This window comes from Coffea eugenioides, chromosome 4 (assembly GCF_003713205.1).
Source record: "Coffea eugenioides isolate CCC68of chromosome 4, Ceug_1.0, whole genome shotgun sequence".
NCBI lineage: Eukaryota > Viridiplantae > Streptophyta > Magnoliopsida > Gentianales > Rubiaceae > Coffea > Coffea eugenioides.
In genome coordinates, this window is record NC_040038.1 from 12,657,308 (window position 1) to 12,679,654 (window position 22,347).

At 32.8% G+C, this 22,347-nt stretch overlaps 2 protein-coding genes across 2 annotated transcripts; one reads left to right on the plus strand and one right to left on the minus strand.

Annotated features, from left to right (window-relative positions):
* Positions 1-240: 240 nt before the first annotated feature.
* LOC113769065 (pectinesterase QRT1-like) lies at positions 241-2,837 on the plus strand. The gene is made up of 4 exons (XM_027313548.1): positions 241-512; positions 1,049-1,196; positions 1,685-1,771; positions 2,637-2,837. The coding sequence occupies exons 1-4, from the start codon at positions 241-243 to the stop codon at positions 2,835-2,837; spliced, it is 708 nt and encodes a 235-aa protein (XP_027169349.1).
* A 1,378-nt stretch (positions 2,838-4,215) lies between these two features.
* Positions 4,216-19,725, minus strand: LOC113769066 (homeobox protein knotted-1-like 1). The gene is made up of 6 exons (XM_027313549.1): positions 19,467-19,725; positions 12,980-13,476; positions 12,364-12,483; positions 12,124-12,253; positions 5,887-6,134; positions 4,216-4,383 (listed from the first exon to the last, which is right to left on the minus strand). Exons 1-6 carry the CDS (start codon positions 19,723-19,725, stop codon positions 4,216-4,218), a joined length of 1,422 nt encoding a protein of 473 aa, XP_027169350.1.
* Positions 19,726-22,347: the final 2,622 nt, after the last annotated feature.

The window sequence follows — 22,347 nt, forward strand, 5'->3', positions numbered from 1 at the left end:
TTATCAATAACTGAACTAGAAGATCTCAAACACTTAAAAGCCATTGTATTAAAAGCAGTTCCTTAAACTCTAATTTAATCCTTTAATTTATTGCACGTCATCTCTACATTAATATTCCAATTTTTCTTAACACACATGAATTTACGTACATAAATATCTACTTGAAGGCTATTTCTTTTTCTTGTAACCTCCTACAAATTCAGACCCTTTTCTGCTTCCTTACCAGACAAATCCCAGATCATGGATTTAAGAAACTCTAGTACCTTTGCTGTGGTTTTCTTGATGTTTTTCTTTTGGCGTAATATCGTAGTTAATGCTTCTAGGGGTGGTGTTGGACCTGAGCTTATAACATGGTCCGACGTAAGTGTTGCACATACCCAGTCTCATGAACCGTTTGTGGAAGTTGATCTGAATGGAAAGGGCAACTTTACTTCAGTGCAAGCTGCAATCGACAAGGTTCGAACAGACAATATTAACAGATTCAAAATTTACATACATCCAGGAATCTATAGGTATGCACATGTAGTGACAACTCCTTCAATAATTATTTTTTATGGATTTGTCTATCGGATACTCCATGAATACTCATTAAGTTGATTCTGTAGTGCTTTCACCCTTGCTGGTGACAATCATGGCATGCAATTTATGGTTTAAATCGAGTCTAGTTTGGCTTGATCTAAGCCATTCGTTACATTTTTTTTTAAATACTTTTTGTTTCAATATGAAGGGGCTTAGATGTTAACTTGTGAAAAGAAATAAAATTATATTGAGAAAGTATCTAAGTGCAAGATAGTAGTAAATGTGAGCAATGTGTCTCTAAATGATAAATTAGGTGTCATATAGCTGTATTAAATGTGAGGATACTATTCGGGAAATTCATCCCTAATTTCCCTGATCATATCTAACTAGAAGAATAAGTGAATATTGATTCTAAAAATATTTGAAATTAACAATAATTTCAAAGTGCTACATGAATAATTTCATTTAAATTGTATATCACAAAACGTGTTTTTGGAATATCCACCCATTAATTGCTATTTTTGTGTAGGGAAAAGGTGACTATTCCAAAATATAAGGACTATATTACTTTAATTGGAGTCGATGATGGACAATCTAAAACAGTTATTACTTGGAACGACTCAGTAACAGTCACCGTTGAAGCCAGTTACGTTGTTGCCACCAACATCACATTTGAGGTATATAGCCTTGGGCCTTAGCACTAAAAGTACAAAACTAATTAAAGTTTCTTACATGCCATTTGGGTATTGTAAAATTATTGATTGGAAGAAAAGGTTGAGCAGATTTCTTTTTTGCTCTCAACATTATATGCAGCACGATTAAAGTTAGCTTTGTGTCACTTTTTCTATGAAAGTGTAAATTTTTTTTTTTAAATGTTATGTATAGTCCAAAGGTAATGATAATCAAAGAATTTTGTAAGTGTCAAATCTTATTGTAAGTTTATAACATTTGTTTTTCTTAATGTTTGAGGGCATAGAATAGAAAATTTCTTCTTTATTATCTTTTTATTTTTCAGCAGGGTAGTACTGGAATTTAAGAGGCAAGAGAAATAGAAGGGAGGTTTTGAACTTAGAACCTCTTAAAAAAAATTCAGTTACAAATACATGTCTTGTTTTCTATGAATTCATCGCATAGTGACACTAATTCTTTTTTCATGAAATTGTAGAATACAGGTGTTTCTCCCCCTGGAAACACTCGGAATAAAGAAGTTGCTGCACTGAAAATAACAGGAGACAAAAATTTTTACTATAAAGTACGACTACTAGGAAACCAGGGCACAGTTTTGGTTGACAATGGAAAACACTATTTTCTTGAATCTTTTTTTTTTTTCGGAAACGTTAGATGGAATTTTATATAAACTGAACTTTACAATATTTGAGCAACAGCTCAAGCAACTTTATAAAGTGTACCATGACACTTAAGGAGCAACAAAAGTTATCTCCTTATCCATGCATATGCTTAGAGCATAAAGGCTAATTTGATTACACTGAGTCATACTACTACTATTCCTTACAGCAAGGAGCAAAATTTGAAACAGTTTAGCTGGAACAATTATGTCTTCCACCAGCGTGACCATGTTTGGATTATCTCCTGTCCCAGAATTTAGCAAGGCTGTGAGATGTTTGTTTGCAATTATGACTTTGATCCTTTGCCATCTCAGCTGTCTTGCTTTCATTAGTGCCATCCTCACTGCTATAGCTTCATCTTGAATCATTCATCCAAGGATCTGATAAGATCATAGTGGGAAGTGCTACATCACTGTATGAAGTTAAGTATTTGATTTTCATTATTTCCTTATCTTCCTTATTATAGTTTCTATTCGACTTTCCTCTGGTGCATATTTTTAAAACTATGGCACCAGAAATATAGTTGGATGGGTAGTGTAAGTATATAATGAGTTAATATTATTCAGCATGTGTCGATTCAAAACTTTAGATGTACTCGAGATAGGATATTGTTTGTCGAGATTAAACCAAATTAGATTATGCTACAAAAAGCATGAAAAAATTACAGGAAAGAAATGCTACATTAGTTTTATATCTGCTTTTTGTCTTGAGAATTTTATGTCTATTTGCTAACCCTAAAGTTTCTTGCAATTTGTTCATTTGCTCAAATAGGAGTCAACCATCAATTCAATAGCCAAGGGTAAAGGAGTGATAGCTGTTAACAACAGGGATAATCTTAATACAACTGGAGGATTTGCTTTCCTGGGAAGTAACGTTACTGGAACTGGCAAACTTCTCTTGTTACTGGAATTGGACAATGTCATAGATCCTCGAGATTGGAGTGATGGGAATGATCCGGCTAAACAAAAGTAAGCACGTTAAATAATTTTCTTAATTCCATGCCCTGTCTAATAAATTCAAGAATCAATAAAATGGCATCGAATTAGAGAAAACTCTGACATAGATTTTCAGGGAAATGTTTGGTCCTACAGTGGGTTCACCTGAGGTCCATCTGTTAGGTAAACTGTAGTACACTCAGACCGGGTCTGTAATAGAATTTTACCTAAATTATTTTAGTGAACATGTTTACGAAAAACTCTGAAATAGGTTTTAGTCATATTTTTCCTTTTTATTAGGCATACGCATTTAATAAAAATATGCTACAGTAAACTTTTTTTATATAACTACCAGGAAAAGAAGAGGAAAAAAAAAGAGTAAATCTTATATGCACTGATATTGTATAAACTATCACGGTTAGATATATGACACATATTTAAAATTTGAATTTCAAGTTTAAATTTCATTAGTTATCATTCATCCAATACTAATAGTGCATAAAAGACTAATCCAAAAAGAAATATCTAAAAGGGTAAAAAGCATTAATCCAAAAAGAAATATCTAAAAGGGAACTTGTGCTGTTGTGCACTTGGACAAGCTGCTTCTTCTCTAGCAAGATATTACTTTGATTGTGATCTAGTGACAAATTAGGCATTCTTAGTACAATAATGGCCTCATTCTGTTTAAGAAGTTGCATTAATGTGCACACTTTCGAAACACATAGATCCTAAGTTAGTTTTCACAAATTGGATAAATCAAGGTGTGCCAAGTGTCTAAACCTTTGCATTGTAACACAGTGAAATTCATATTATTTTAACAAAGTTTGATCTAATGTACTAGAGGCATTCATGCATTCTAACCATTATTCTAACAAAGGTTTTTGTTTTTTTTTTATAGGACTCTAATTTTGGAGAGTTCAAGAACACTGGAAAATAGCAGACAGGAGTCACCGGGTGTCATGGGCAAAATATTTCACTCCCTCAGATGCCTTGCCTTTTCTCAGTAGAAATTTTATTAATGGAAATGAGTGGCTGGACTTGGACTAATCAGACTAATTAATTAAAATGGTATACTCCCAGATGGATACAGACAATATAATTAATAAATGAAAAGAAAAAAAATAGTGTATGCCATTTGGTGTTTCTGTTATCTTTATGATCATCGTTATTGTTATCATTTTATTCTTTGCATCCATCCCAACTGTTAGGTACAGGATTTCAACCCGAAACCTTGCAATGGAAAAACCCTAGTCCAGTGATATTGGTTTTTCCATCAATTAATTGCAAATAAGATAACAATGATCAAAAGAGCATATGCCCAAAAGAGAAAAGAAAAATTATAAAGTATTCCATGTGATAAAGATCAAGTTTCACAATATGCATAGATTGCTGATCTATATGGTTCCTGTTTAGCATTAGTCAACATTCAGGAAAAATGATCCATACTCATTGTTGTTAATAAGAGATGGATATTGTAGGTTTTCGGGTGGTTTCCAATGGCGCTTTCTTTGGTTTATGAACCAATTGTTTATCTGCTTTTGGTCTAAACCTGTTGATGAAGCCAAAGCTATCTTGTCTGCTTCCTGCACGACAATCATGAGTTTTCCACATATTTTACACAAAATATGCAGGAAAATATACATCATAGTAATGGTAAATGATGACACAGATACTTCTGTTTGTGTGTGGGAAACAGGTGTGAGAATCAAAGGTCGAAAATTAAGCAGTTAGAACTTAGGGGTTCTTCACAGTGATTCCTTGTTATTGTTTTTCTAACTTTATCTGAGGAATTACTACAAAATGTGGCATAATTGAATTACGCTGATAACTATCCAATATGCGTCCAACTTTTATTCATATAAACTTCACATGAATTGGCAAATGGCTTTTTCTCTTGTAGTCAATTACAAGTTTGTATAATGATATTGTTGTATGAAAATTAATATTTGCACAGCCTTTTTAGTTTATCGAATATCCTTTAAAGTTTTGTTAATCAAGAAGACTAACAGCCCAACATTTCTTGGTTAGGAGAAAATGAGGAGGTAGACTATGCATGTTAACGGCTCAAATTTTACCTAATCTCAATCTAGATCATCACATTCTCAATTGGTCTCGGTCTAAATTTTTATATTAACCAAACACTATTAGACCTACACCTTACAAGAGAAAAATAGTCCTCGATAGGGTTTGAGTTTCTATAATTCACGCCCATATCCAGACCCATAATTAGTTGATAATATTTCAAGAGATATAGTTAGTTAATATTATTTCAACACTTTTGTCCATAATTCTTCCACGCACTATTCTTGAATGTCAATTTTGCAACTTGAAAATGGTAATTTGGTTATAAATGTCTAATATCTTCGAAATCCATATTTATTATTGCTTTTAAAATTCCAATTGATAATTGCGCATCATAGAAATGCCCGTGAATGTCCAATAGGTACCTAGACTCTTGAGGATTAGGGTTTTTTTTTTTTCAAACCATGATGATCTAGGTTTGGATCTAACATGAATACACTAACCACTAACATGCTTAAGGCAGACTTAATGAGTTACTTAGCCTTAGAGCAAATAAAAATCAGAGAGGTGCTTGAGAAACTAAACAAGTTTTGTGGAAGTAATATTTCCTATATGTATCTATAAGTACATATTTGTCTGTCTGTGCAGATTGTGGGTGTGTGTACATGTGTTTGTATCAATGTATACACATGCAAATATAATCGCATGCATATGTCTCTGAATTGAATTTGCCTAGCTAATGGTTACTTACAAATTTATATAAGGGTTCGTCAATTCATTGTCGTCACTTTTTCTTGCAAAGGGTAAATCTTTTTGAGACAATCTACATAATTCAGGGTGTGGGTCATAATTTTAAAAGTCTAATAGTTGAGGCTTTTTCCACTTCTTGATTGCTAATCTTAAGACTTAGGGCACCAAATAGATAAAAACTTAAGAAAATATGCTTAATTCAAATTGTTATGGTTTTTTTTTTATCCAACTTACTCTTATAGAAGTAACATTAATAAATATTGTATTAAGGGTTTAATCATCATATTAATGTATTAAAATTTAGAAATATTTACCGTGGGGTAAGGCCAATCACAGTGAACTTTCCACCAATTCAGCAGTATTTGCCTAGCATCTTTAGGTAGCTTTCCCTTTTTCTTCTTTGTGCAGAACTCACGCCTTAGGGAACTTATATAACCACTATATTTCACTAAGAGCTTTTCCTTAATTTCATTGACTTCAGCTGGCCCATTAAAGCTTTTCTCTTGTAGAACCTCCACTTCACCACTGCTTCCATCTTCATTTGAAGACCTTGCTGCCTCATCTAATAACATAACAATATATTAATAATGACAAATAAAGCAGAAAAGCCTGGTGGTGTTTTAGAATCATAAAATAATTATGCACAAATTCAAGATAAACAGGACCCTCAATTAAACAATGTGCACAACTTTTTTGGATTGGGGGGAGGGGAGTTTATAATTTTCACAAATATTAAGGGGTATAAATTTCATTGGATTCGGAATGATACTATCCTGCAGGAAATTTGAGAGTAAAAGCTTGCAGGTTGATTACAACTTTTCTTCCTAAAAACTGCAGATTTAAGCTTAATATAATTGTGGATGGTATTAAGCAAAGAAATATGAAGAATTTGACAGAAATGTACATTTATCAAACATGATTTAATCAACATTTATATTCGTTAATGGCTAAAACTTTTGTAAGCGGAATATTACTCACTTATTCTTTCTTGCTTCCTACTAAGAAATTGTAAGATAGATCTGTTTGCACGTACTAGCTTTACATTATATCTTATGTAAAAATTTTAAGTTTGGATGTGACATAATAACAAATAATAATTTAAATAATGCATGATTTCTTTGTTAACATATTACCAACTATATTCTCAAAAAACTGTTTTCTTTTCCTTTTATATAGAGGCTATAGATTTGTCGAATATTTAACTGTTAAATTCCACAACAAGTGATTCAAGATTTTTTGTGGTATTTAGTTTAGATGTGAAAAGAAATTGAAAAAAGGACTATAGCTATTAAAATCATTCTTTAACTTCTTAATTTAAAAGGTGTAAAGGACTTAATTATAGATGATAAAAGTTAATTTGAATTGTACCTTTCTTGCTATGAAAATTAAGTACAGTCATGATCGTATTTCTATTAAAGCTGTTGCTTGTCCAAGAAAAAGGTATAAATCTACAAGACAATTTTGAATTATGTTAATCACTCCCCTCTCAGATCCGATGGAGTCACAAAAAACTAATGTTAGAGAAACATAATTAATTCAAAGCTCTTCCTCTTACATGAGATGGAGTCAGATTAGCTCTATTTAATTTAAATGTATGAATAGTAAAAAAAAAAGGGACAAATCTCAAAAGTTATTTCATTGAAATTAGAAAGTCAATTTGTCAATTGAAAACTGAATACTAAAAAATGTTAAACTACCATTTTGCCAAGACCTTTTGTGACGGACAATACTCTTAAGGGATAATTTCAGAAACCTCCCCTGAGATTTCTAATAATTTCATAGAGCTCCCCTTAATATTTCAAAATTACACATACCTCCCCTATTGCAACAAAAGTACTCTACTACCCTATATAGGATACTTAATGACCTTTTTTTTTTTTGGAAAACTTTAGGAATTCCAAGAAAAACCAAAATTGACTTATTCTATCTTTCTCTCTCTCATACACACTTCCTCTTGTTTACCTTACTTTTCTTCCATTTCCTTTTTTGCTAAATTCTTGCTATTCATTTCTCTCTGCCTAATATTCTTCCTCCAATTCAAGACAAAATTCTATCTATCATCCCTTGCCGTATTTATCCCTCTGCTTCCCTTCCCTTCCTTTCTTCTTCTTCTTCTTCTTCTTTTATCTCTATTCTTATCTCTTTTTTGCAAATATGATTAGATTCATCCTTTTTATCCTTTTACTTCTAAATGTAATGGGTTTGATTTTTCTGCGTCTATTTATTTTATCCAATGTTGGTTGATTATGGGTGATAAAACTTAGTGATGTCAAAAGTCAAGAATTTGAGGGATGGATGGGTTTTAGAAATGGGCGGTTGAAAAAAAAAAAAAAGATGCTGCAAAGAGAGGAAGACAAAAGAGTTGCGCTATTGATTGTTGATGAAGTGTTAGATTTGAGTAAAATTTGAGGTCGAGTTTTATCCAGTTTAGCACCAAGTGATTGATTTAATTAACTTGTGTAGTAAATGTAGGGGTTGAGGCTATTGGACATAAATTAGGTTGTAGTGTTTTGAGTGCTAGAATTATTGGAATTTATTTTGATTTAAATTGGGGTGTTTGCTTGGCCTTTGTGGTGGCATTGCTTGGAAAAGGGCAATCATCATAGTTGAATTTTTTTTTTGAATTTTTGTTTTTGGCAGAAAGAGTTTGTTGGCTTTGGTGTTAGAAGAAAGACAATCAACAGAGCTCTTTTTATTTTTCCTTTTTTTCTTTTTGACAAAAAGGGTAGTTTAGGATATTTGAAGGAATTGGTAGCCTATTGAGCCTGCTTTGAAGCATAAATAATAAAAGCAAGAGATGTGAGTGTAATTTTTGAAACCTAAGGGGAGCTTCTTGAAATTGTTAGAGGCCTCAAGGGAGGTTTCTAAAATTATCCCTACTCTTAATTCAAGTATTGAAGTATAGATAAAGATATATGTTGAACCCCACTCAATTTAAAAATACAAAATATTTAATTAACTTTAACCAAATATGGAAACTGTAAACTATTAGAAATTCATCATAAATAATTGCAGAAATGGTATTTAATAGTATTATAGCACTTCAAAATGATCTTATAGGTAGTCTAATTAACTTCTTTGCCTAAAAGGTTCTTAGGAAAGTTTCTAAGACTATTAGGCTACACTAAAGTTTTGGAGTTGAAAGACCTAGACTAATTAATAGTCAATTTCATTATTTATGCTAGATGAACTTAGAAGTGACTTTTCTCACGGAACATTTCGAAGTACTTCTGGAGTTGGTGGAGCAGCGCTTCCCTTGGTCCAACAAGATTAATGAATAATAGTACAAAAAATGTCTAGCTTTTAGTTAGCTAAAGTTAATCAACAACGAACACAATGAAAGCAGCCAGATGTTATTATCTTTCTTTTTCTGTTTTATATTTAATTCGTGCTATCTGCATCTAAGTTTAACTGTTTGTCAAATTAATTATCTTGTCCGTATCATACAGAAACAAAAACAACCTAAAGCAAAAACGATCGACAAAATATTGTGGTTACCGATCTTGCACCTAATTTCACTATCAAGAATACAACTAATTCATTGTCATCTTAGAAATTCGAGGTTCTGGATTTAAATTTTTCTGCCTCCTCCCTGTTTCTTAAGTCCCACACTTTTTCGTGTTAGAAAAAATTTAAAAAGAAAGACCCATTGCACTTCATTTCCATCGGTTTTTGAGCCCAAACAAGAAAACAATTAGAAACACAATAAATAGAGCACTAACATGTATAGGTTTCTTTTTTCACGTACCCAAACTATATCACAAAAACCACTAACTATGAATTTCTCAGCGAATTCAGAAAAGAATCAATAAGGCCAAAAAAATAAATGGAAGTTCAACATGGAGATAAAATATTGGGATACTGAAGATGTTCGAGTTAAAAGATGGAAAAAGCAAAAATCCTCTAGACAACTCAAATAGAGATATAATCCATTTCCTCTTATGCCTTTTCTATGAAGCATTCCAATAGGATAAAAATAAAAATTCAACTTATCACAAACCAACATAACATGTAGAAGACCTGAATATATTTTGATATACAAATATAGATTTTATGATTGGAGAATCGTAAGAAAGGAATCTTTAGTATGATCAATTTACAAAAAGTTAGATTTGTCTTACCAAATGTGAGCCAACTAAAATAGAAAGAGCGAGCGGGAATCAAATGTCAATTTAAGGTTAAGTATGGACTACACATGATAAAATGAACAGCCTGAAGAACTACTAGTTTTTTTCTTTGGTCAAAGAATACCTTTTCCTCGTTTAAAGATAATAAAATTGCCCCAAAAAATTAATTATTATATCCATAAAAAAAAATAAAAAATAACTATTCCTGAACAAGCAGCTACCCAAAAACGAAAGTAGCTTTGGGACCGTATATCAATTGGTTAAAACATAACTTGGGGACATACTTATCACAAATGAACTTTGAGGTGTTAGAAATTGTTAGAATATAGTATGCACAAATGCCCTAAAAGTAGTATATAGTGGAATCAGTCAATCAAACATGAACTAAAACATTGCAGCCAAACTTTGAATACATCTAGGGAGAATGCACCTGAAATCAGCTTTTCTCTCAGATGATGCTAAATGTAGTTTGAGGCCATACTATATCAGCAAGCCAAGTACATTTGGCAACATTATTTTACTAGAAACAAAGTGATACAACGTAAAAGAAAAAAAAGCCCAAGCAATCAGAAGGAGGAATGGATGCCATTGGAAGACAAAAATCATACAGCCAACACATATGAACGTGATGTTTTGGAAACACAACTCTTTGTTACTTTGATTTTGCCATCATCTCACGTGCCCTTAAGCAAGATTCCAATGGCTGTGAACTTTACTCCTAAGTACTTGATCGCAATGAAAATGAATTAAAAACTTAGAAAAGAGATTTGCTTTCAGTTTAGGTTTTAGTTCCCACATTAGAAAGCGTGCCCAACTGTTTCCAAGAGTCACTTTTTTCTGATTTCACTTTGGCCGGAGGAGATCACCTACATATTAAAACCTTAAATACAGCCTAACATATTATTGCTGCATTAGAAGATAAGATAATCTTCATATCTTTTACATATTCTCATTGAAAAGCTGCTAAGCATCCTAAAATACTTACATGGCTAACCAGATCTCAGTTAACTGTCAAATAGGAGGAAGAGTATCTGAATACAGAATCCGTTCATGTTTTGAACATTTTCATCATTATCCAATACGTTATTGAAAATCAATTTTTGGAACAGAATACAAGTTACAGTCTGGCCATGCCATTAACATCGTTATTTGTGCCAATGGGACTTGTTTAGCAACTAAAAAATTTATATTGATTTACTTAATTTTTCAAAAATTTGATGGTACCATGTCAAAATTTTCATTCAAAACTAGGCTTTAAAATTCGAAATTTTGTAAGTTAAAGAGTATGTGTAATACGATTATGCGAACACTAACAAGTTTGACTTGAATTCTGACAAGGGCAATAACAGTAGTGGGATTGGAGGAATACTTAAAAGAAGTATATATTGAGAGAGGAGATGAAGGGCTTAAATGTGAACCCCTTTTTTCTCTTCCTTCTCTCTCTTTGAGAGTATGAAAAAAGCCCATATATCACAAAAAATTGAAATTGCATTAGTTTTAATTTGTAATGAATAATAGTTGATTCTTTGAGGCTTTTTGACCTTTCCTCTTACAGAAAAGCTGAAGAAAATAGGCTACTTCTCCGCGTACATTTGATGCCAGGATAGAAAGGTTTCCTTCCACATCAAGGATTAGGCTTAAGTGCTATAACTAAGCAGTCTATTTATGATTAAGACTCTGAAACATGAAAAATTGTCCACCAAGAAGTTGGAGTTTATTTCTTTCAATTTGATCTCCGCAAGAAGAAGTGACCCCGAAGAACTAGTACAGAAATACAACACTGCAAAAGAGAAAGATGGTTTCCTTCCAGTGCCACTGTACCATCCCTCAACCCCACAAGTGCACAAACTCTTCTAGCCAATGAACTCTTTGCCAGGTTTATGACGCTCAAGGTTTGCCAGTTAGTAAATGCTCTATAGTACTACAAATTGTTTTCCAACTTCCACTCTTTCCAGCAAACAAGAATATAAGGTACAACCAAAACCTTATGAAACAGCCACTAGCATTATTTAAGCCATAAACACAGCAAGCCTCCATGCTGTTTTCTATATATAACCAAACAGAACCACTACTTGCTTTAAAAAAAAATGGTGCTACTAGTTTCTAGGGTTTTTGGAACTAGAAATTACTGTTTGATGGTACATGAATGTTATTTGCAATCCTCTTAATCCTTTCTTATGTAAATTCTCCATCTAGTTCTTTGGATTTTTTCTTAGATTTCCGGACCTGACAACAAAATTTTCTACTCTTCCTATCCAATGTGTGCTCTAATAAGTATGCATGAAAGACTTATTTTAAAGAATCCATAAGCACAAAAACCAATGAACACAATTTTTACAACTCTGTTCATTTTCCGAGAAAAGCACAGCATGTAATAATACTTTTTTAGTAGTATAAGACTGAGAGTGAAGGAGAGAAAGTAACCAAGCATTCTGGGAGTATTGTTGCAGAGATTGCTCAGCTGACTTTCCATATTGGTTAAGAACTTGCTTGCTTCATCATAAGGCTTTTCAAGATCCAGCTTATACTTGCTCAACACATCACAGTAAGTTTCCTTCATCATGAAAAAAAGAAAAATAATACAAGATCAATAGTAAGGTAGCAAACTCGAGAACTAGACTGATTACTAAGGCAAATAAGTAGTAAAACGAGAAAAAAGAAGACCATGAACTCATCAAGCTCAGGATCGTCATTGACGCAATATGTTCCTGTGTTGTTTATGGAAAGTTGATTTTCTTGGAGTATTTCATCCAAAAACATGGCTATCTCAGGTGGTGCTCCGACCTGGAAAGTAAAACGACATAATTCTATGAATCCACATGCGCAGAAGAATTTCAAGATTGATTTGTAATTTAAAAAAAAAAAAGAAAAAAGAATACAAAGTCTCTCAGCATAAAGTTAGAGCAATATACAAAATAAGAAGCATGAGACAAGGAAGAAGTAGGTTGTTTTAGTTGCACAACTCCATTCGGTCTTCCCAAGCTAAGATCCATAAACAAAAGAAAAAGAAACCCTAAATGACCTGCAGCGAATTGATCATCTTATTGGGTCTGAAACTCCATCTTTGCTACAAAGTACCAGAAAATTAGTTAACATGATGTCTCAAACTCTGTTCTTCTTTATTTGTTCATCCAGAATAATCGCACAGAAGTTCATTAAACACCTAAAAACAGTGTGAAAGCTGCAGCAATCATAAACACATAGAGATTCCAGTCTTCAAGTGATAAAGGCTTCTGTCGAGGAACATCTAGTTCATATGTGCAAAGTTTACACTTTATACCTTCTGGCAATCGATATAAGCCTCGAGAAGTTTAGTATACAATGGATGGGAAGAGATGCTTGCTTTCATTGCACTAAAGCTCTCTTCCTGCGAAGAGGATGATCCAGTTCCAGTAGTACTACTCCTCTTAATGGAATTACAAGTAATAGCTCCTGCAGCATCTGGTGATGCTGATGAATCGAATAGAGCTGAAGACCATGAAGCCCCAAAAGCCTCAAAATCGTCTTCTTTCAGAGATGCAGCAATTGGAGGCTGACAAGTAGAAGGGTTGCCTTCTGTACTAGTAGTATTACTGGAGGGCAATCCATACATATCCTCCATTGCTTTTAAATTGTGATGAAGAAGATCAGTAAACTGCTGGAGATATGCTGATCTTGGGTTGGAGAGATCAGTGTCAAAATGTAAAAGCAATTGAAGAGAGGGAGTTAGGAAGTGCACTGTTGGAGTGTTTAATTCTAGCGTACAAACTAGTAGGAAGGTGAAAACAGCAGCAGCACCTGAAAAAAAAGGTACTTTCAAGGAATCTTACTTTTGGTTTAGTGGAACTTTGGACGTGTGCAATGCTAAGGTTACCCTCCATTGATGCGCGTTTTCTTCATGAGATGTGGAGTTTCCTAGGAATGGCAAATGGTAGGGTAAAACCGGCATGGATAGCCCAATTCCAAGTTATCTATTAGGATTTGGTACTGAGAAGTGCGTGCTTATGCATGCACAATTTTATGATCGGAGATCAAAAAAAGAATAAAGGATTTTTTCTTCTAAAGCATTCTTAGATCATTTTGTTCTTATTCCATTTTGATCATTTGGACACGACCTTTGAAGTGATACACTTTCTAAACTATATGTGATAGGATTATTAAATCATGGTTTTAACTTCTATTTTTACACTAATGAAATGTTTTAATTTTGATTTACAAAATTTTTTAGTAAAATTTTTTATACACTGTCAGTACATAATTTTTTTTACACTAACATGTTTAGACCAATACCACATAATATGAATTCAAATTTATAATTCAAATCATGCATATGTGGCATACATTCATAACTACTAGTGTAAAAAAATTACTACACTATTAGTGTATAAAAATTTAATCACAAATTTTAATTTACTATAGTTAGTTTCTATGGTTTTTGAACTTTTTAGATGTTTGTATCGTGGTTTCATGAACGATTTAATAAGTTTAATTAGCGGTTAGATGTACCCAATAGTTAATTTGAATAGGCAAGCAAGAGGGTTTAGTAGTAGAAATTAAACCATGTGTTACCAGCTGATAGGACTGGTAAGACACTTATTTAAGCGGGTAATGATTTGATAAAAGGAATTTTAGAGGATATCTTACCTAATGCATTTGGTCTGTTTCCTAATTTGTGATCTTCAAATAGAGCAGTTCTATGGTCTCTATCTTAAAAAGAAAAAAAAATCCAATCTAGCATGAAACAAAGAGTACTGTCATTAGAATGACAATGATTTTTAAAAAATACTGGAAATAAGTATGACTTTTCCAAACTATTCCTATAAATAATCTTTATAAATACTGGAAATAAGTTTGAGACCCTAGGATTTAGAGTTTTGGTAACAAGTTCCTCTCTCCTCTCCCCGTTTCTTAAATCTCATTTTTTCCTTGCTAGAAATTGTCAAAAAAGAAAGTATGAATTTTCTGAACTATCCTTATAAATACTCTTAGGTTTTCACACAATGGACTAGAATTTAGAACCCATTTGCATTGTGGTACTTTAAGTGAAAAAGCACTTTTGGGTGCTAAAAGTACTTTTGACGTCTTTGGTGAATGTCATCAGATAAAATTAGGAATAGTGTTTTGGTATTAAAACACTTTTAACAAAAACTCAAATTTGCTACTTTTTGAATGGCTTTTGCGTTTTAAGAATAAATAATTAAATTTAACCATTTTATCCTATATTATGAACTAAATAAAGAGATAAATACATTTAAAAATTTTTAAATTATACATTATTCAATATAATAAGTATTTATTGAATTATGTACCCAAATAATATACTTAAAAGTACCTAAACATTTAATAAGCACTTTCATTAAAAATTCTATTGAAAAAGCACTTTTTAATAAGTCACTGCAACTCCAAACTGGCCCTTAACATCGAGTAAAATTTTAATATACACTCCCATGTGAAATGTGTCCATTAATATCAAATAATCTTTATTTAAATTTCAACTGTCTCTTTACAAATGTGGTATGTTTCTGTACCTGTTAGTGTGAAATAAAAAATCCCCTATAAACATTAATCCAAACTGTTAATGAATGGGTAAGGGGCCTAAGGGCAAAATCGTATTCCAAAATTCTAAGCATGAATCCACGGGCACCAAAGCAAATAACCAAACTGTACATGCGAAAACACAGGGAAGCATCCAAGCGTATATTGGGCGCATTAGATCCTTCCGATACAAAAGGGTTAATCTTAAGAAGTCCTCCCAAGGTTTGGTGTATTTTGCAGTTTATCCCCTGATATATTTTTTTTTTCACTTTGTCCTATTAACTAGTAGTCAAAATAAACACTTTGTAACGGTGCTGATAGTTGATATTTAAAGAACAATTGCTATCCCTAAAAATATAATGAACATACATAAGTACCCATAGGTTTGGGTCATATATAACACATATTTCTGTTCCATTGCGTAAAATTTCGAACCTATCACTTTGAAATAATTACATGCATAATGATTCTACACAAAAAAATTTTCATATTTCAAATTATTTTTCTAAAAAGTACAAAACAATAATTAGTCTATCATAAAAATCAAACCTTATAACTTGAATATCTAAGAAATCTCCTTCCGGGATTTTTTGATGTCGAAGATCTTCTCAAGGTGCCATTTTTCCACATCCACAAGTTTTTAGGTTTGGTTCTTCAAATTGACGTGATGAACAACATTTAGAAGAACGCAAATAAATGAATTTGAAGAAACTTGGAACTTTTTTTTTTTCTATTTTAGTTGCAAATGTTAGGGTTGAAGGAGAGAACTTTTTTTGATATGATGAATGCTCAAAATATATTAAAAAAACTTCTGGGCATCGCTTCTTTATAGAACATGAAGAGTGCCATTTTCTTCAGAAATTTTAACGATTAAAATGTGGGATATTTTCGTCAACTGCAATGTTTTAATGGTCCATTTGCTGTGGTGGACTGACAGAGGAGATAAAATGAGGGAAAAAATGTTAAGGGTTAAACTGCAAAACTTACCAAACTTTAAGGGGGATTCTTGTGATTAACCCGACACAAAATTGTGCATTTGCGCGCACAATTGTTGTCAGCAGTTTAGTTAGCTCTTCGTTTGAAAAGCCTATGTAATGCTGGTTATTGTGTCATTTAAAAGTTTCGTATATATTAATAATTTTTCAAAGCTTTTGATCAATATGCACTAATGCAGAAGTATATTATATCTGTACCATTGACTTCAGTTCATGCCATTGCTATCAATAATTGGCTTCAACATATAATATATTTCCTCTGCCGACAATGTATTCTTATAGGGATACATACTTTACTTTTTTCAATTAGAAATGATAAATAACACTAACAGCCGTTTTGAGAAATTTTCGCAATATATAGTTGGATCAACAAAAAAAATTGATTATTTGTTACAGACAACATATTTCACTGGATGCTAATTCAGTAAATTACATCATGAAAGATCTAACACCTCTGACCAATATTGTCTCACAGTTGACCGCCTCCGTTGGACCATGGATTTTGTTCCTGGAGGTGGGTGAAATCACAACAGATTAGGAGCCCAAACCCGCAGGTCATGAAGCCCCGCACCCCTCCAAAAGGTTTCAACGTGGGATCGTTACGGAAGACGTATTTGTAATATTTTAAGTTCTTATAGAATAAAACGTGCAAGAAATGTATTATCCATTGGACTAAAAAACAAATTTACATAGACGGTTATAATTCTTCAAGTCTACAAAAGCCCTTTTTTCTTTTTTGGTAAGCAATTATAAGATATAATTTTCATTGATTTCCATGGGGACAGGGGGCATAATACTTTATTCATCATTCCGCTTTCTTGGTTACTGTTAAAGATCTTTGTTACTTTTTGTCCCCTTTCGGCTTTCTCCTTGCCACATAACAATTCAATTATAAAGTACATGCCCATACATTAGATTCAATAGTAATTCAAACAGTGAGAGATTGAATTTTTTTTTTTTTTTAATTGTCTATAGGAAGGGTATAAGTTTGGGAAATTTGGAAATGTACAGTGGAGTAGTACTGTTTATAACTAGTAAATAAACTCACACTATAAGTAAGGTCGCATGTTTATCTTGTATGTGCATCTAAGATTACTAATATATATGCACATACTCATTCACACGTAGTCAAGTCTATATTTATTGTACAGGCGTGCGCATACATACATACATATATATATATATATGAATTCTAATATACATATTCAGATGTAAACTTATTTTTTAACCAAAGTACAAATTTATGTTCAGCACACTCATATGTGCATATTTGTATATGTGCAAATATCAATTAATATTGTCACATTAAGATATATATATATTTTATTTATTTATATTCAGCAAAGTGCATAATTTTATCCATTAAATTGTCGAACAGTGAATAATGCTACGAGAGAAATTCACAAACTCATTAACTATTTCATTAGTGACCTATAATTACCCATTCTCCACAGTTCACAAGTTTCCAAAAACTTTACACTACTTTTTATCAATGTTGAATCTTCCAATCCTATATCCCAAAATTCTCCCTTTCTAAATGGTTGATATAATTGAACCATAGAATCAAACTAATAATAGCCAGACAGACATGTTTTGGGGGCTTGTGCTCCTGAAAACCTACTTCACAAGTTGGCCAATATCTAGGCTCCACTGCACTCTGATTCTTCAACAAGCTGCTGTTTTTGTTCATAATGATAACCCTAAACTATAATATACTTTATGAATTCCCTGTTTTATGGCCCCCTTTTTATTACTTTAATTGCTCAGTGGAAATTGCTTTTGTAAATTGATGATAAAAAGGCAGGATGACCAAGGTGCTAATGCTTGCACGTTTGCTTATCTTCTCTCCTATTGTTTTATGTTACTAAAATTGCATCATTTGACGAAGCCCATACATTATATACAGTGAAACTTTCATATTCCTGGCTTCTAGTTGGCACAAGGGATTTCTAATGCTGTTTATGTACTTTTTTTTTTTTTGAGACGACAACTATTGTATAACCTAATCTATTCTACACTAAGGGGGAGGGGGCGGACCTAAGGAGGCCCAGGAATAACCCGGAGAGGACTAAACCACCACCGGATCAAACGGGCGCACAACACACCCGCCTGAATTTTTTGAAACAAACCACTTAAATGTGGCATTTTTGGTGGAACCACCCCACCAAGCTAGGTGGTGGCCATGGTTGATGTACTTGGAGATGTTCTTATACCTCTTATTCTTTCATTGCTCATCCTTTTTCCGGTTTAAATTAATGCCTTTTCCCTTTGTTATAATTAATTTTCTAATCTTGCTTTTCGTCCTGAATTAATGGATTCTAGTTGACTTCACACGATTGTACAACGAGGAATGTTTTAAAAGACAATTTGTAATCAATTAAGAGTTGTTCGTCATAACAGATTCCCATCTAGTGACATTTTTTGTCAATGATTCCTTTGATAAACCAATTAAACTATCTCCCTTGATGTCTAATTGAACACCGTTTACTGGATTGATTTCAAGAATTGTGCAAGTGAACCTTCCTGCGACCTACAATTTATTAAAAAAACAAAAAAATCAGATCGGTTTATAGCATTAACATCAAACAAGGGAAAATTCCCAAAACTTCAAGGGTTCTCGGAGGACGAATACAGCCTTCAACTTTATTTTCTTGATACTTTTCACAATGTGCACAGGACCTGATTACATTCCCAAAATCGTACATCTTCCATGTTGAAAATGGCAAGATTATATTGTAACTTTAGAGATACCTTTCAATCACTAATTGCATTCTCTCATAACCAAACAATCTCATGATTTTACGAGCCAGCTTGATTAGCTTGCACCGTTAGTAGTATGGTTTTATTGTATGGAACAAGTTTTGGCTGTGATTTCCTAGTGATGAGTTTTAATCTCATGCATAAAAATATAAAATGGCTAAATGAATTTAATAATCCCTCAATTTTTACCTATGATTCTTATTTGGTCCCTCAACTTCTCAAAGTATCTATTACGTCCTCCTTCGATCTATAAATTCGACTTGAGCAAATTGCGCAAAATGTCAATAAATTATTGTAATGTGCTATTTTTGGTTACTAAACTTTTTTGTTAATCAAAAATATCACTAAACTAATAAATCTATACCATTTCGGTCACTGGGTCTATTTATGTCGCTAGAAGAGACGAAAAGTAATTTTTTGAGAGGTAATTTCGTCTGCACTGTCGTTAACAATTTTGTACCCTCATTATTTTTTCACCCACAACCACCCACCACCTACCAACGTTGCCACCCACCGCGATCACCCCATCCTCCACTTTCCTCCCTCTTGCTTTTTCTTTCTTCTTCCCCCCACCTCCCTCTTCCTTCCCTCCCCTCCTCTCTCTTCCTCCCTCTTCCCCTGCCTCCTCTCTTCTCTTTTCTCCCCTCCTGCTCGAACCCCATTCCCTCCCATTTTTTATCCTGACCAGAGCTCGAGCTGCGACCTCCATTCCAAACTCACCGAAGAACAACAACATATGGCACAATCCTGATGCCATTCGGACGCAGAGGCACTAGTCTCGAGTACGACACATGTGCTAAAGGGCAAATCAAGGAAGGCCTCAGCACTTGATGCCCATGGCTGGAGATGTTCAACTTCCACTCAATTTGACTTCCCACTAGCTTCCACAAAGCGTTGCCCCAATCAAAATGAATGTGGCGTTATTTAGGACAATCTAAGCCATTATAGAGCTCTTGATTCTCTTCCTCAGCCTGCTCTAGCACCCGATCTCGCTAATTGTGTGTATAGTAATAATGGCAGCCTGGGTTTTCTTGTACTTCCTTCACGACGAACCGTTGATGATTTTTGGCCGTTTGATCAATGATCGGGTGGTGCTAATGAGGAAGAAAGGAGAGAAAGAGGGAAAGGGAGGAGAGAGGAGGAGGGGGCAGTGGTGTGGTTGGGGTGGTGGTGGTGTTGTTTATTTTATTTTCAAAAATTATCCTAAAATAAATCCTCAAAAACTATAATTCACATGTTTTATTGCAATTTCAGAATATGGATTATGCGGTTTTGTATCCCATTTGAAAGTATTGTATGCAAGTTAGTTTTATTTTAGACAAAATTACTTCTCAAAAAGTTACTTTCCGTTTCTCCCCATAAATAGATGGAGTGATCTAAACGGTTCAGATTTACTAGTTCAATAATATTTTTAGCAAATAAAAAAGTTTAGCGACTAAAAGCGGTACATTGCAATAGTTTAGTGACATTTCGAGTAATTTGCTCATTCGACTCTAAATAGTCCCTTTAAACCTAGTTTAAGTATGTTGATGATCTCATGTTTTTGATAGTTGATTAGTTGAGTATCTAAATAGTTCACCAATTTAACTAACAACAAATGGCAACATTATCCTTCTGACAATTTAATAAACAAAAAAAATCAAAAAATTACTCATTACCAAATGTCAAGCTTAATAAATACCTTATGCTTATAATAGAAAAAAAGTAAAAAAAAAAAATCAAATATGTACTTAAATATTTTGTACCACTAGAAAATAAATAAGCAAAATTCTTTTTCTTTTTATCTTTTGTTAGCTTTTTATCTTTTAGATAAATTATCTTGACCATATTAATACATTAATATGATTTTTTTAGTAAAAGTGATATTTTCCATGGAATAAAGAAAAATAAGGTTGTATAGCCGTTTACATGAACTAAGACTATTACTATAAACTCTTCAAAATAAGAAGTTAAAAAAAAAAAAGAAGTCAATAACCGGATCAACGCATCACTCAATAACCAGATCCCAGTTCTCCTTTATCCTTGGTATCTTGTCCAATGAAGTAACAGTAAGCCCAGTAACATTTACAATAGAAGTGACCACGTGCACTTTAGATAGCTTTCTAACATTTTCTTACGAAAGTAAGAAGTCGTTAACTAAGCGGAGTCCTTGAACAATCTTCAAAAGCCGGCAACTCTTGAAGACGTCCAAGGCACTTAACTACCCAACCCATTAGTGCACTTTAGATAGCTTGACTTGATGAAATGTGTTTAAAAGATAAAAAGCCAAAAAAAAAAACTATCTTATGTTTAATTTTTGTACTTTTTCTTACTCAAATTAGGCTAAAGATTATTTTAATGCACTTTGTTTTTTATTTAATGCACTTTGTTTTTTATTGATTATACTTTAAATCAAATAGTAATGACGAGGAGGACAACAATAACAATAAATATAGTTAACAAAACTTTCTAAGTATAATGTAATACTGAGATTGTTATTATTGAAGAAAATTTTTAAAATTTTTATTTTATGTAAATTGTTAGAGGATAATTCATTATAACTTTTTTTAGCCAAAAAAATTAACTACAACTATGAAAAATGGCTATTTTAGGAGAGAAAAATAGAGGTAAAATTAAACTTCAGGGGGCAAAGTGAAATTTATCATACTTAAATATGAATTGGAGGAACCCTTTAGAACTGAATATAAGATTTGAGGGCCATAATGAAATCATAATAAGGTCGTATACAAATCTCCGTAAAACATCTTTGTTTTTGTTTCCTTCACACAATATCTTGTGAAGGAAATTTGCCAAAGCTTTACCTACTAGATCTTGCTCCTCAGTCCCTTGTATTTGATTTGGTAGGTTCTAGCACCTTATAAATTAATCAACAGGTAATGCATAAAATACTTTCCTGATTACACATTAAGGATTCAAACTTTTATAATCGTACTTAAAGTTAGAGAATATATAGCGGTGCACCTTTCTGATTTAGACGTATGTTTTTCTCCCTTTAATTTCTCTTCATCTAGTTAGAATCTCTTCTATTATATGTTAGCTTCGAAATAGTGTAAATACTGTGGATTGAATGTTAGCTCCATTTGGAATAGCTTCTATATATTGAAGAACAGACCGGATCGGTCAATTCGATGGGTCAAATAGCGAATCGATTATGCCTTTGGGCCGATTCAATAAATAACCCAAAGAATCATTGACCCGATCAAACCAGGTCAAGAACCGATTGAACCGATAAAAATCGAAAAATTCAATTGATTTTTATTAAATTTTATTTTCTAAAATAAATATTTTAGTTTTATTCAAAATTATTAATACTAAAATAAATAAAAAAAAATTATTCAATCTTTGAACCGGAGTTAAACTGATTAAATTGGGTGAATCG

Bases quoted from the DNA above. Each gene is read 5' to 3' on its own strand.
- LOC113769066 (XM_027313549.1), bottom strand. From the start codon at position 19,725: ATGGCATCAGGATTGTGCCATATGTTGTTGTTCTTCGGTGAGTTTGGA. The intron at 6,135-12,123 runs GTTACTTTCTCT...TTATGTTATTAG, and splicing joins CAATACTCCCAGAATGCTTG to ATGAGGCAGCAAGGTCTTCA. The intron at 4,384-5,886 runs GTAAATATTTCT...ATTGTCGTGCAG, and splicing joins GTGATTGGCCTTACCCCACG to GAAGCAGACAAGATAGCTTT.
- LOC113769065 (XM_027313548.1), top strand. From the start codon at position 241: ATGGATTTAAGAAACTCTAGTACCTTTGCTGTGGTTTTCTTGATGTTT. The intron at 513-1,048 runs GTATGCACATGT...ATTTTTGTGTAG, and splicing joins ATACATCCAGGAATCTATAG to GGAAAAGGTGACTATTCCAA. The intron at 1,197-1,684 runs GTATATAGCCTT...ATGAAATTGTAG, and splicing joins CCACCAACATCACATTTGAG to AATACAGGTGTTTCTCCCCC.